At 37.0% G+C, this 15679-nt stretch overlaps 1 protein-coding gene across 4 annotated transcripts in view; it reads right to left on the reverse strand.

Moving 5' to 3' along the window:
- Window positions 1-15129, reverse strand: part of rai14 (retinoic acid induced 14) — a 37159-nt gene extending 22030 nt beyond the window's left edge. For 2 of the 4 annotated variants that reach the window (XM_058758366.1, XM_058758365.1), the window contains exons 1-3: window positions 14870-15129; window positions 14144-14215; window positions 517-647 (exon numbers count right to left, since the gene is read on the reverse strand). In XM_058758366.1, coding sequence (XP_058614349.1) covers window positions 517-647; window positions 14144-14215; window positions 14870-14956 — 290 coding nt within the window. In that variant the 5' untranslated portion in view covers window positions 14957-15129. Of the gene's footprint in view, window positions 1-516; window positions 648-14143; window positions 14216-14865 lie in introns of all 4 variants that reach the window. The other 2 variants (XM_058758367.1, XM_058758368.1) reach the window with 2 other exon arrangements.
- Window positions 15130-15679: the final 550 nt, after the last annotated feature.

Below are 15679 nucleotides of genomic sequence, written 5' to 3' on the forward strand. Positions count from 1 at the left end.
CCCTTCCTATGACTTCTAAGCAAAACGACAGAAAATTGCTAAACGAGAAAGTCAGAAAAGCTAAGCTCATTTTTTGTAGGATTTCAAGTGTTTAAGTCATTGTTGGTTAAAATGCGTGTCATGCGTGATTTTAAATCTGGATGACTTTCATAAACAAATCGAGCATTCACTTCTGAACATCTGTGTGCCTGTTATGGTAAATAAGAGAAAATGAAGGCTGATGTAAATGCAATGAAAGAAAATGCTGATGGGGTGGAATGAAGGACTAAATTTGTTTGACTGGGGTTTAGATTATCATTTCTACAGCTAAATAAACACAATGATGAATGGGTGCAAAAAAAGCATAACTCGCATCTCTCTTTCAGCTGGAGTGTAAACACACACATGCAAATTAATTTTTATGCACTTCTTAAGTGGACTGCAGAAAATTCTGTTAAAACACTGCTGTAGTTACAATTAGAGCAGTCAAAGTCTATTTAAAATAAGAATGAGAGCAATATCAGTTGCAGTACTCACGCAGACTTTCCCTCGCTATCAAGCTTGGTGGGACAGGCTCCTTTCTTCGACAGGAGAGAGGTGACTTTATCTGCTTCTCCATGCTCTACTGCACTGAGGAGACGCTCATCGTTCTTGTTCCATTCATGAGCCTAAAGAAGAAAAAGTGGGAAAAGATTTAAAAACATGCACACAGCTCATAGATATGGGACAGACCTCACAAGTAACAAAGCACATAGCTATTTACATTACTGGATGAGAGGAGTGCAACAAATATTGTTTAGTGACATTATGTTCAGAAAACAGCATAGACTAAATGATCTTTCTTGGGCTTAAGATTCAGTATTGGTCCATCAAAAAGACTGATTAAAATTGAGAAATCTATACCGTCAACCCAATTTGAATAATTTGTAACGACAAAAAAAAAAAAAAAAAAAAAGTATGTTAAAACACTCAAAAGGAGGGGGAAATTTATTTATTTTTTTAAATCACTGGTGGCCTCAGACGATTTGCCCACATTGTGTCTAGCCTAAATGATCAAGACTTGAACATTAGCAGTAAAAAGCGACTTACAATAACAAACAAAAATGTGTGGTTTGTGTTCCCATAAAGTGATTTCTTCAACCCAGAAACAAGGCCTACAGAAGCTGTTAAAACACCATTTCATTGTCCTTTAACAGAAGGAGCAAATCCGGTCTTAGGCAGTTAAAAATTGTCTGTGAACTGGACATAAAAACTTTCATTGTTTTAAAAGAGCCAATATTTCAAGTTCATGATTGATATCAGCTAACAACAGTTTTTCCTCTCTTTAGCAGACCCTAATGGAAATCAACCAGCTTTCCCCATTTGTCTTCACCCATGACCTTTGAAAAATGTATACATACGAGTCAAACTCAAAGAACATGAGTTACTAGACTTTGAACAAATGAGCGAGCATGTTGATAGAGCTTTTACACACTCAAAGAGAGGTTGAGGAGAGAAAGACGAAAGAGTTCAGATCAATCACAGAAGCCGCTCTTAGTATGACTAAAAGGAGAATAAAAGATACGTCTCCTTCAAACTTCCAGCATGAAAGAATGATGCAATGACACCAAAAGCCACTGCATCAGTCTTTGCATCTCAAGCTGTCTGATTCAAATAATGGTTGGCAATGCATTAAATATAACAAGAAATATACATTGGAAATTATTTACAGGAGGCGCTAAAGTCTGTACACGTTACTGCCTGCTTGATCTGTGAGTTAATAACCTATACCAGTCACAATTGCTCATATACTTTTTCATTGCATTGTGGTATGGCATAACAACCTTTTGTAAAAGTGAAGACTGATTGCTATTGACACTTGTGGATGCATACAAACAAACAATTTCCATCAAAAGCAGTGAGGTCAAATGGAAAGCAATCATGTGAAACAACGGATGAAGTCACCTGAATTTCACCTATAATTTACAGGCATCTCAAAGGGAAAGAAACGCCTGTGGCATGAATCATATTATTTCCTTCCAGTTCTTGAAAGCTCTCAGGCACCACAGGAACGGATGAAACTTTCCTAACAAGGTCTTATTCACAGCTGAGATTCAAATACAGACAAATCTAGTCTTTGTAGCTGTGCATAACAGTGAAAAAAAATGCCCATTGTTGAACATAGTAAATCAGAGCAACTGTTTGAAGACCTCCTTTGAAGTTGTCAATGCAGGAAATCATTTTGAGAAGTCCATAGATACTAAAACGTTGAAGAGTTCTGAACAAGCTAGAATGCAATTGCTCTAAATGTAGTCTAGGCAGTGAGCTGAAAGCAGACTACAGAGGTCAGCGGGCAAAACGCAGAGGCCACCGCTTAAATCGGTCACTATTTTTGAAATGCAGTGTAACATTACACGAGCCACAGTATACCAAGCACTATTTTTGGGAGATATTTGACCTACAATCTGCAATCAGCTGAAGCTATTTAAAGTCAACTAATGAAACGAATGAAGATCATTTGTAAAAGAAACAGAAGACATTTGTAAAGAAACAAAGTCTGAATTAGGCTCCTGGCATTCTCAGGCACTCAAACATCGTTAACAGTGTACTTCAGAACACATTGACTGACTGAGACTACATTTCAAAACAGACATACTGAAAAATCAATCTGGGTAATATTCCCTCAAATGTAGGAGGAAAAACCAGGATCATAAGTAAATTTTGTTCTGAGGTGCGTTCATCATGTTCAACAACATTTTAAGGGAGTTGAAGCATAACATTTTGTGACCTAAACTAACTTTATGACCTAAAATTTTTAGTTTTTAAATAAATAATAAAATGTAATATAGATAGGATAAAAAAAAAATAGTGTTAAGTCATTGACCTTGTTACAACTAGAATACAAGTGGACTAATACTAGAATAGATCATATCAGCCTTGTCTCTTTTTATTGTACAAGTTTTTGAAATTAAGTAAAAAATATTAACTTAAAAGAAGCACAAGACAATGTTAAATATTATGTCGAAATATTGACAAATCTGCTATGTATGGCAATGATATTCCGGTAGGCATCTTTCTTACTGATATAGAGGATACATGAATTGCATGTTTTGGATTAATATCCTTAATCTGAAAACAAAACAGCTTCTGGAGAGGGAGAATAATGGTGCACAAATTAAAAATAAATAAAAATATAATGCTTGATCAGGATGCATAGCATGTAGAATAAAAATACAAGCAGCAATGTAAGATTACATGACTGGCATTATATATTGTGAAGGGCTGTTCAGAACAAACATCACTGTCAGCCTATCGCCAAAACTGATATGATAAACTTTTAATCCTCGGCTAATGAAAGAACACGGAGAAGGAAAGAGCAAACATTAGACTTTTAGCTATAAAAAGTTGTGAAAATCTACATAAACCGCCAAAAGAAACTTTAAACAACTAGCAACAGCCTGGAGATCTCCTTTTTGTCATGGTGGGCCTTTGCAAAAACAGGAAACACTTAACATTATCTCAAAAAGGCCTGTTGGACTAAATAACCACTGGAGAACAGCGACATGTGGCACAAACATAACCTCCACCCATCGCTCAGTGTAAGCATTTAACTTTTATCTGATAAAGGTCCTCTTCAGCCGTGCAATATTTAGAGCCAGAGGCAAGACAAATGGTTTAGATCAAACGGTTTTCATGTTGAATTTGCGTTATCTGCTCATAAACATAAGCAGTTAACTAAGTAGGAAAGAACATGGCAATTTTGTTATTTAGACGTTAAGAATCAATGGCCATAAGGCACATTTCTCTAGCACATTGTATAATCTCCTTGTCTTTGAGTGCTCAAACACCGATATACCTCCTGTCAGTAAAATACGGTAGATAATTTTAGTTCCTTGCCCACTGTGAAAACAATGTAGGCGTGTTGCCAAGTTGTGACCCATGTACTTGATGTGTCATGCTGAATATTTTCAGTACACTAGTAGGCCCTAAGGCTAAATCAAACACGAGACATTTTATTTGGTTTGCATGAAAAAGAAGTGTAACAATGTGCTAAATAGAAAACTGACCTGGTGATGAATGGATTCATACTGCCAGTACTTGTACATAAGGCCAATTGGATCAAAAACTCATGTACTACGTCAGGCCATGTGAACCAGCCGTTGGCTTTCAAACTAATGGCTTCTCAAATTCGAAAGCGGCAGCCGAGCACCTTGAGAACAGGCTGGACTATGACCTCTTATCACACGCGTCTCTGTTCAAGCCTGGCACTAGCCGTGTTCTCTGTTTGAACGATTACACTCACACTGCTAACATTTGGACTGCTTCTCTTTCTTGGATTCCTGAGATGATAAGCTCAGAGCAGCATGGTAAATGCTTGGAAAAGCACATTCCAGTGTGAGAATGTTCAAACCTCAGAATCACTCCTTCACATTATTATTATTACATAATTGATAATCACATGACACAAAAAAAGCTTCAATGTCCACATACAGTATGCTTAAAGTAATAAGATAAAAAGTTAAAAGTGCATGCAGGAAATATGGCAATTTTCCATCGCTTTCCTCTTTGGCAATGTTTATTGCACTTGGTTGAACTTTTACACCTTCTTACTTACACACAGATACCAAAAAGATCACAGCCATTCAAAAGTTTGGGGTCAGTTCAAAGTTTTTTAACAAAGTCTTTTATGCTCCCCAAGGCTGCATTTATTTGATCAAAAATGCTGTAGAAAAAAATATTGTGAAAGATTATTATTATTGAAAATGTTTTCTTTAATATATTTTAACATTTAATTTATCCATGTGATGACAAAGCTGAAATTTTACCAACTATTACGTTCTGTGTCACAATCTTTCAGAATTCATTCTAAAATACTGATTTAGTGCTCAAGAAACTTCTCTATTATTATCATCAATATTGAAAACAGTTGTGCTGCTTAATATTTTTGAGGAAACCATTATGCATTTTGTGGTGGTGGTGGTGGTTGGGGGTCTTTGATGAATCTATAGAGTTAACATTGTGGAAAAAGATCTTTCTCAAAACCGCTAGTCCAAAAAGACCATTAAAGCTGCTTGCTCTGAAATCTGAAAGATGATGTGAATGAAATATGATGGCTTTAATATTTGTCCATTCAACCAGCTATACCAGTTCAGGAGGGTGAAAGTACACTAAAGACATAATCTCCCTCTTAATCTCATTATTAGATTTTCAGCCATGTGGCATATTGATAAAACCCCAGTGAATAGGGAAGAGCTTCAGGGGTTGAAATGGAAGGCTCTGGATATCCATTCAGGGCTTTACCATTAGCATGGTCTGAATGCAAATCTTTGCAGAGCTTCACTGTACAAAATACATCCCTATAGAACTGCTGAAATGTCTGAGAGAAAATCCTTGGTTAAGATTCATGCAAATGGTCTGTGCAGATAAACAACAGCTGTTAAAGCCACTCTGTTATTCCCTAAAGCTTGTTTTCACACATATTGAGATGTTCTCAAAACCTGGTTTTTGAACCGTCCCCCAACCCCCAACTCACTAAAAGCATACTCTACTCATATAACCAACCGTCTCTGCCATAAAGAGCAAAAAGTCTTTTTGTGGGAAACTTTTATTACATGGTGTACAAATGCCTCCCTTTGTTTAACAAAGTTCAGAAGTGAACGTACCATGGAAGTTCAGAGATTTGAGTAATAACTGCATCTATTTTGCCAGAAACTGTTCATCTGTGGATTAACCTCTAAATAAATCCCAGAGATGTTGTCTAGGTCCAATCTGAAGCAGACCCGAGTAAAATTAGGGGCAAGTATCTGTAGCACTGGGAAATAATTGTGATGTTATGACTTCCAGTACTTTCTAATGCCAACCATATGAAAGTACCTTTTGCGAAAAACAATGCATCTTTTCTACTAAACTACATCTGCAACTGCTTAAACAATTGCACAATGTGGGGTAGTTTACATTGGTCTGAATATATATGAGGATTAAAAAGACAAAAACCACATGACTTGTTTGAGGTTCTGCGAACAGGACTTAAAATAGACCTTCTGTACGTAACCTTGCACATTCATTATCACATTCCACCAAACTCATCCGCTCAAAAGGAATGTGCTTTTTAATCCCTTGAACTTGAATTCCGTCCCATGCCAAATCTCTTGGAGGAACTCTAGAGATAATTTGCCTCTGAAAAGAGATGAAACAAAGGGTTGGAAGATGTTGTAGAAAGTAAAGTTTAGAGGGCATGATAACTGAAAGTTCAGAAAGTCTGGACTGGTAGCGATTAGAGATCAGTGAGGTTTGTCTGCAAAAGTATAAAGCCTATGAATAGATTTTTCTTTTCTTTTTTGAAGAGCAGCCAATTGACAAAAAAGTAAAAATGTCCTGAATTCAATATAAAACGTCATTTATTTAATTAAGAAAAGAGCCTCAAAAAGATGATAATTCAAAAACATTACATTATTGTGAGTGACATAATTCTGATGGTGACACTGCTACTCATTACAGCTTTACTGCATGTTCGCTGTGGCTGTCAACAGTCGCTGCTCCCATTATAGAACAACACTGTACAGCCCCCATCCACATATCATACACCATTGCAGTGATACACTACAATAGAATGCATACAAACACACCCCAACTCCTGACATACATCCACTGACATACAGATGCAGTTTTTATATCATAAAAAAGTTTTGCTTCACATTGCTTCACATTATACAGGATTCGATTCTCGATACTCCTCGCAAGTCAACTTGTAGACCAACAACCAATGCTTCATAACTAGCTCTTGGCTGCCATGTATTTGAGTGAATTATTTTGCATGGTGAAGGTAGCATTTGTATATTTACAATAGTGACATTTGTTCCTACTATAATTTTATTTGAACTTTATGCCTTTTATCTCCTTGACATTCATTCCCTACTAAAGCTATCCAAGTAATGCCACTAGAATCTGGCCTGACAAAAACATGAAAGATGTACCTCTTTAGGAAGACTCTTCATTACAGAATTTGTTCAGTCATCCTGTTTAATTGCATAGACATTTTAATTGCATTTTTTATAATTAATGTGATTGATAATAAATCTCATTAAATTAACAGCCCTACTATTTCCACCAGGTAGCACCCACAGTCTTCTGTATTAAGATAACGTACAAAAAAAAAAAAAGGAAAGAGCATAGCTGAAATAAATTGCATTGTTGCAAGCAATCAACACAAACTCAAAAACTTATCTGGGATGAGCTTCCTGAAGCAACAGTTGCTTCCACAGCCAGATGTGTTTGATTCATCCTGACGGCTAATTTCTCAACCTGGAAAGCCCATCATTACTTCACCACCAACAACTGTTACTGAGATGAGTCATGACTAAACCAATTTGAAAGCTCACAGAATGTCACGGAGAAGATACAGATGGGCCATCTTATACTATCAGGGCTGCACTATATCAAACCACAATTACATGCAGGGAAAACAAGGCAAATGAAAACTGGAGTCTGGGATAGCTGTATTAAGCCAGAGGATGTAATATGTAGACCAGAAGCGATGTGAACGGAAAAGCCTGAGGTTAAGGGGAGGGGGCATTGAGGCTAGATTTGCTAATCTCAAAGAGCTGGGCAGCAGGGTCTGGCCTAATACAGAAACCATCTTCTTAGTGCGGATACCTGCTGTGCCCATTCTCATCCGCTTTACTGCCAGATTCACGCTGATTGGTCGTCAGGGGCTTTATCTGATTGGTCCTGAGAGCTGTAAACATTTGATTGGTAAATTGAAAGTTGAACTGAAAACAGAAATGGTATGGGGGTCAGTTGTTTGACTACACAATGACCAGACATGTGAAAATAAAGCTCACTTTTACTGATGTTATTTTTAGTAATCACTTCAATGTTTGGCTGGCATGACCAAAGATATGAAATTAATACACACCTGGCACTGTCAATAGAAGGTGCTATTTATAAGGCAACCTACTTTTGGAAAGGCTACGGGACTGTTACACGGGCAGCCTAGACCGTGATCCACTCCCTTTAAGGTTTGAATTAAGCAGCGACTGACTGTGCATATGAGAGGTGTCAGAGGATAGAAAGGAATTAGTGTCTGGACAGTCTGCTACGGGCGAGCAAATACAGTTAAACGCTGAGGGGGGAGGGATGCTACATGTGTGTTCACTACGAATACTTTAACAGGCCCTGTGAAATAGCATAGACTCCGATTCAACCCACAAAATAAATACTGCACAGGAGACATTCGTCTCTGCCATTTGAGGTTATACAATGTAATGAAGGGTTGTGTGTTTTACCCTCACATGGCAGAGACCCCGTTTCTAAATCCCCTGGCAGCCATATCTAACTGATGAGGTAATTCCACAAAGCACAGCAAGCCTTATCACTAGCCAGACTACCCTGCCTCCCTCCTCAACCTTTTTAACTCGACACTGGGTACATCGGATTCTTCCCAGAATGGACGCACTGACCTAAAGTGAAAGCACAATTCCATTAACAACATTATGATGCCATTAATCCATGTTTTCTGTTGACTAAAGTTTTATGGGAGAGTAAAAATTAGTCCTTAGCTCCTCGGACAGCTCAGGATAGATTCACTGAGGGTTTCATCATGTTGAAGGTTGCAGTTAATGTGGAAAAGGGCTGGGCTAAGGACACTAATTAAGCACTGTGGACATGACTACATTCCAGATGAGATAAATCCAGTCTGCTGGGAGTCTTGTCATGACTTCCTTACAGGAAAAGGCTTGGAAGAGAAAAAGAAATTAACAGCTATTTGGTTTCATAACACGTTTAGCTTTACATTAACATCTCGCCCTGATCATTAGATGCAAGACCACACCTGAAGCAGGCTAAATGTCACATCAACACTAGAAAATAAAACCCAAAACAGTCTTGTGAAAATGAGAAATAATTTGTACAAGATGGTGATATAATGATATGGATATATGGAGATATAATTCACCCAAAAAATGAAAACCCTTATGAGTTTCTTTTGCAGAACGCAAAAGATGCTGTTTTAAAGAAAGTTGGTAACCATACAGTTTTGTTGACTATTAAATATTTTGCATGAAATGAAAAATCTATACAGGTTTGGCATGGCATGAGGGTGAGTAAATGATGACAATTTTCATAACTGGGTGAGCCATCCGTTTAAGACTTTGGTAAGGGGTTGGACTTTATGGTTCAGTTTAGGTTCAGCAAATCAGCGCTATTCGTTTTTGAACAACTTGATTTCCTATGCTTTCTCAATCTCGTACAAATTATTATTACTTCTCATAAGACTGGCTTGGAAAATCATGCTTGAAAGTTCATCTGATCTAAAGCGTAAACGACACAGCTCTGCTAAATAAGGATAATCTCTAGGCCATTTCCCTTTTATTCATTTCATTCAACTTCCTCTGAAAAACAAGAAGTACAAATCAGGACAACTAGATACATCAGTGTTGTAGTAAACAGATAAAAGCCCATTTAACATCAGTGGATAGCAAATTACAAGTGAAATGCTCAAAACACATTTTCTTGCATACTGCAAAAACTTTTTTAAGCAGTAAACAGTGCTCTCAGACAACAATGTGCAATTTAATGTTATCCAACAATTCATGATACAATATTTCCATTGCATCATCGAAATTAAGGTAACTAAATGAGCTCAAATAAGAAAATTAGGGACCCTATTAATTACATTACATAATATTAACTGTTAATTTATTAAAAAGCTTGTTAAGATACAAGCTAGTAAATAAAGAGACTGGACTATAACATCAGCAGCCTGCAAAACATCAGCTAACATCTAGTCTCTTACATGGTAAAAGAATCCCAAGCAGGAGTGGAGGTTTTCCAAATGTTTCCTCAATGACTTAAACAGACCCCGTGTGACTCCACGAGCAGATAAAAGACAGCTCTCATCATGTCAACATAGCAAAATGTGTCTGCAACTGATTTGTGTATACAAAAGGTCTATTCTTGCAAGTGAATGACAGAAGTCAAATAGAGCCGCTGTCCTCCTGAGATACCATGAACCTGGTCTACACCAAGCTGTTTTAATGTCTTATAACTTACACATAAGGAGTGGAATTTCGTGCCATCCTGAGAAAAGTTTTTTGTTTCTCTCAAACATGCCACAAATGCCAACAAATGTAATAATAGCACAATCTCTCTCTTTGTTATGCAATATGTTACGGGTAAATCAGGACTGTACAAATGGGACTACAAACACATGAAGTGCTGGTCGAGTAACATCACATATATTACAAGAACTTGGCCATCAGCTGCTATTATAAAAGTATTTATCCTGGCAGTTCTAATCTCCTGTTTTGCTCAAGAATGAAAGCCTGGCCTTACATGAAAATTCCTGTATGGTTCTGGACTGACACACAAAACCCAAAATAGAACCAGGAGGATATTTTGTTTCTCTTATTCTTGATTTACCTCTTTTTCTAGAAAACACCCTGTATGGCAAAGAACTGAAACAAGATTTTGATTGGTGAGTGTAGAGGTTACAACTGATACTAAAAGCAGAAGTGATGATAAAATACAACTGAAAGTAAAATCAAAAGCAAAAACTTAGAGGTAGTGTCTTTTTTTTCTTGTTTACTTTTCATTAATAAACCAAATGGACAAAGAAATACCCTCTCTCACACATATATACACACACACACACACGTACCGATTACCGCGATTTGAACAACTAAAGCTGCCTTTCCTGGCATTTCTCCCCCTAGTGGCAGTCGCACAGTACTTTCAAACTGGTCGTTCAGCAACCGTTACCTCGGCATATTCACCATGGTAAAATTAATGACTTGAATAATTAATGTATGAATGTATAGTCACAAATGACCTCCAAAATTAAAACATAGTAGGTTTTATGGGGTAATCATTGTAAATAAAACAATTATTTATGCCATAATTACTCTAAAGCACCATTTTACAGAAATAGTGTTTAAAGAACCAACGTTAAAGTGAACAAATATTGGTAATTCTAACCTTACGCTCATAGTTTTTAATAGAATACATCACATCAGTCTAGCCGCAGAAGTTCAAATATTTTAATGCATCTGAAGCTCATCGGAGATAGTGGAAAGGCGGCTTAAGGATAAATAAACTCAGTCCAGCATTAGGGATGCAGCGATTTACCGGTTTTACGATTAACCGCGCTTTAAAACGTCACGGTTAATTAATCGTAAAGGCTCCGCTACACCGAGTGTTTCTGTTGTATGGAATGGAACTGTTGAAACATGAGCAAAACGAAAACAAAGTTACACTAGCGGTGCACCAGCTTAAAATGCCGTGCTTATCAGAGACACGGAGGCTACTAGATTAACTATGACAGAGGAACCAAACAGCGATCCTTTATTTCCACCAGAGAAATGACTGAATTCGATAGTGTGGGACCATTTTAAATTTGGGTACATCAATATTGCCGTAAAAATCGCTGTTAAAGAGTGAATACATAAGGGATAATGCACAGCTAGCCAACCTGTTCTGGCTGTGCAATAAACGATTTTAATGCACGACGTGAAGGCAAGGACCACCTGACGCGACGTTCGTTAGCTCGAACATTCTGCCGCTTCAGAGATGAAATAGTGCAGTGAGAGAGAGCGCGGCGCGTGTGTGAAGCGCGCAGTCAGCGGAGGCTCGCGGAGCCAGGCGAGTATAAACGAGGCTTTAGCCTACCTGCATCTGCGTCACTACAAACAATGAAGATTTGAGTTTAGTTATTTAAACAGTCATTTTACCCCCTCTTTGCTGATTAATATAATGTAGCGATCCAGTATCTAAGCTATTTTATTAATGAAAGTCGCTGGGCAGCGTTGACAACACGTTTCTGTCCTCCTAAATGTTTGTGGGCAGCTCGATCTCGATCTCACAAACCAAAATAATAGACATGATTTTCTCAGGCCTTATGTAAAATCAGATGAATAAAGATTATTAAAATGAATAAGTATTGATGACAGTTGATTACAATAATAGTTTAGTTTATTCCCCTCATTAGTAACAGTGTCCTCTGTGGGATAAATAAAGTTAATATTAGTCATATATTAATAATACTTCATTAATATTGTGATTTATCATCCCTGTTATAGTATTATTCATAAGTCAATTTATTTTTCACCATCTTTCCATGTTCTGTACCTCATGTCCAAAAGAAATGAAGAATGAAAGAAATGAAAACACGAAATACATTTATTTTCAAAAGGGAAATACTGACATGGATATTTACAGAGCAGAGGTCACCTTTTTTAATTCCAATAGGAGAGATGGACTTTTTTTTTCTTTAGTATTATTATTTTGTGCTGTATTATTGGTTACTGTGTTATTTCTGTTTCAAAAGGCAGCAATAAATAACACTTTAATATCTAAAGAGTGTTTATGTGATTTTATGTTGTGAAATGAATAAATGCATAATAATCGTAATAATCGTGAAACCGTGATTATTCCTCAGACTATAATCGTACCAACAAAATCTATAATCGTTGCATCCCTATCCAGCATATAAAGCAAAGTTAAGTAACAGTCTTACGTGCATACAGAGTAGTTTCATTTTGCGTGAAAACTGCAAGGTTTTAAAAGAGTGCTAGGGGAATTACACAAATGAATATATGATTGAATGAATTATATGAATGTTCCTCTAAAGGCTCTGACTGTCTTCAGAAAACATTCAATGGTATTTTGCTTTCATCGTCGCTCCATGCATTACCTAAAAAACTACTGTACTTAATCGTAATGCTGCTTTGCCCACAGAGGTTACCGGAAACAGTTGTAATTCTGCTGTTCTGTAAGCGCCACCTAGTGTCAGAGAGTGGATTTACAAAGAGTTACATTTATATTGAGCCTGTGTGCAGTTTTTGACTGGCCAAAAACGTACTGAATTTGCATGCCCTGCTTTAAATTTTAACCGGTTGATGAAAAATAAGCTTATGTGCATTCTACACATTTAAACAATTTGGATAAGGTATCTATAATTATTTCTGGAGCAGATAAAATACATAATTTATTAATCAGTTACCATTTTGACAACGCTTTTATTTATTTAAAGGCTGGAATGTGAGGTTTACCATTTATTCAAACATTTTCAAAGTTTTATTTGAACATTTCGTACATGTTATTAGATAAATTGTTGTCTGTCATCTTGTCATTTAAAATCTGGACAGCATTGGTAATGTTATTGTATTAGTGTTTATGCAAACCATAAGTCATTTGTTGTTTGTTGATTTTAAATATAAAACTTGGTGAAACGATTTATGTTTCAGTACTTTTTGAACATTTCCAGCACATTTTAACAGTACCGTGATAATACTGATAACCGTGATAAGAAGTTTTCATACTGTTATGTCTCTAATATATATACATACATACAAACAAACACACACACACACACACAAGCTCTAACTATGGACTGAGTGAATTTTTAATAAAAAAAATGTCAACATTTTGTTCCTAGGCAACCACACTGTTGTGCAAGCAAACACCCACCATTTAGTAAAGATAAAAAACAGTAAAGCACGTCTTCTCCACCATACAAGGACAAAATTGATATTATGAGCTGTGAATGTGGCTATGGCAAACTTGCTCTTAACAACATTCCATGCGAATGTTCAAAATGCCACTGTGACCATGTGCTGGCAGAAAGTATATTAAAACTCAGCTTAGTTCTGCGGTTTGATGATCACATAGAATTTCACAGTAATCTCAATCCGCTGACTCAGCCCAAGTGGCAATGATTTGGCAAGCCAAAACATGCAATTATAAGCAATAACGTTTCGTTCGAGTACATTCCAATACTTCAGCCTGAGACTGATGAAGTTCTATTATAGGCTTAGAAATGATTGCTGAATCACATCTGGTGGCAGGAAGCTCCACTGAGGCTTTTTTTTTTTTTTCGTTCTTTCTTTGGGAGTGCAGAAATTCTCAGCCTTAAAATTATACTCCCAGTTATGACTCAGTCATCATAATAAAGCTGTAGACATGTCTGATTCTGAGTCATTCACCCCAGTCTAGAACATTCACACAAGCTGACTATGAAACTACACCTCAAATTCCAAATCAATGAAAACGTATGTCAGTTATAATTCACGTATTAAGTTGTTCAATTATCATCTTACTTCATAGAGGGACTGTTTATACAAGTCTTGATTTAAGTATATGAGACCTATACAACACCATTCAGTTCCTAAACCAGCTAAGTCATACTTACATCACTTTTCCTAAACTTTGCCTTCAGACTCTTCATATTAGTCCATGCAGATTCCAACAGATCCCAGGACACCTGAATAAAATCAAACGTTAGTTAGTCATACACACATACTCCAAACCAAACTGTCGCTTAATACGGCGGAAACTAAGGATCAGGTCAGCACTGTTATTAATGGCAAAACTAGGACCAAGCTCTTGGAGGCAAAGCACAGAGGTGGATCAAGTTACAGTGGCCCCAGTGGCAGGAGTACTGAATCTAATGTGTGGTCACTGTGCAAAGTTTACAATGTCAGAGCATTTTGTGTTCACTTCAAAGTTGTACCAAAAAACCATGTCAAGAGTCCAGACACTCTGTGAGCTCCATAAATACACATAAGCCGGGGTCACTGATATTCTTGGATCTTCCTGAGGAGTCTCCACGGGAAAGTGAAAAGTTTGGATGGAGTGTTCAGAAAGACTCACACAAGATAAGAAAAGCAAACAGGACTGACCGCGCGCTTCACTGAGGAACAATGGCAACATTGTGTTCAACTATAGCTGACAGGAATGATGATTGTAAACAGCATTGGCATGTAAATGTAACACCGAAGCGAAATTAACGTTACAGCTATTTTATTCGGTAGTGTTAAGTCTGAAACGCTCGCTTCTAAAGTTCTAATGGAAATAGCTTGAAATTGGAAGGAAAAATATACGGGAAAAGAGTGTTTAGATTTCTGCACTTACCCACTTTGCAAAAGTTAAGCCGCACACACAGACCTCGGGGGTTTGTTGCTAACACACTTTTCCGAGTGGTGTTAAGTGCTTCATATACCATTTAGTGCTATTTGGACTCGCAGATATTAGAAGAAAAACGGCAGAAAATGCGAGCGTTGGGCAAAAGGGGAGAAACCAGGAGCAAAGTTATTCACCGACAACAATCCATTCAAGTGGCGCTCGCGCTGCCTCTGATTGTTCCCCGGGCAGATCGAGTGACGTCACCACCCATGTGTCCTCGTGACCGATCTTGACTGTATACACTTATACAGCACACGAGACACGTTTAATTCCCCTGACAACATTTTACCATGGTAAGCAATAATGTTCACCAAATATCTGCGTGAGTCGTTTATTAGAGGAACTTTAATACCTGTAGGATTATTTTAAAAGGAAAACATTGACTTGTTGAACTTGAACTGTTCATGTATGAAAATGTATAAAAAAAATTAAAACAATTTTTTAAAAGTGTTAACATCAGGGTAAATTATACGAAGCATTAAAAAAAATAGTATTTTCTGTTCATCTGGTATTTGTACAATTTGTAATTAAATGTTTGTGTATTTGAGAATTTTAATTAGCCTAATAACCAACTGACTTATGTTTATAAATTAACTGACTGCCAACTAATTTGTTGTGTTAGGAAAAAGCTCCACTGAAATACCTACCGACAAACTCACATCACCAGTCATACTATTGCACATCAGTGAGACGCGAGTTTTGATTGATGAGCGAATTAAAATCTAATTAGGCATTAGTATATTAGGCTATATAATAATAATAA

The sequence above is a fragment of the Onychostoma macrolepis genome, chromosome 21, assembly GCF_012432095.1.
Source record: "Onychostoma macrolepis isolate SWU-2019 chromosome 21, ASM1243209v1, whole genome shotgun sequence".
Taxonomy (NCBI): domain Eukaryota; kingdom Metazoa; phylum Chordata; class Actinopteri; order Cypriniformes; family Cyprinidae; genus Onychostoma; species Onychostoma macrolepis.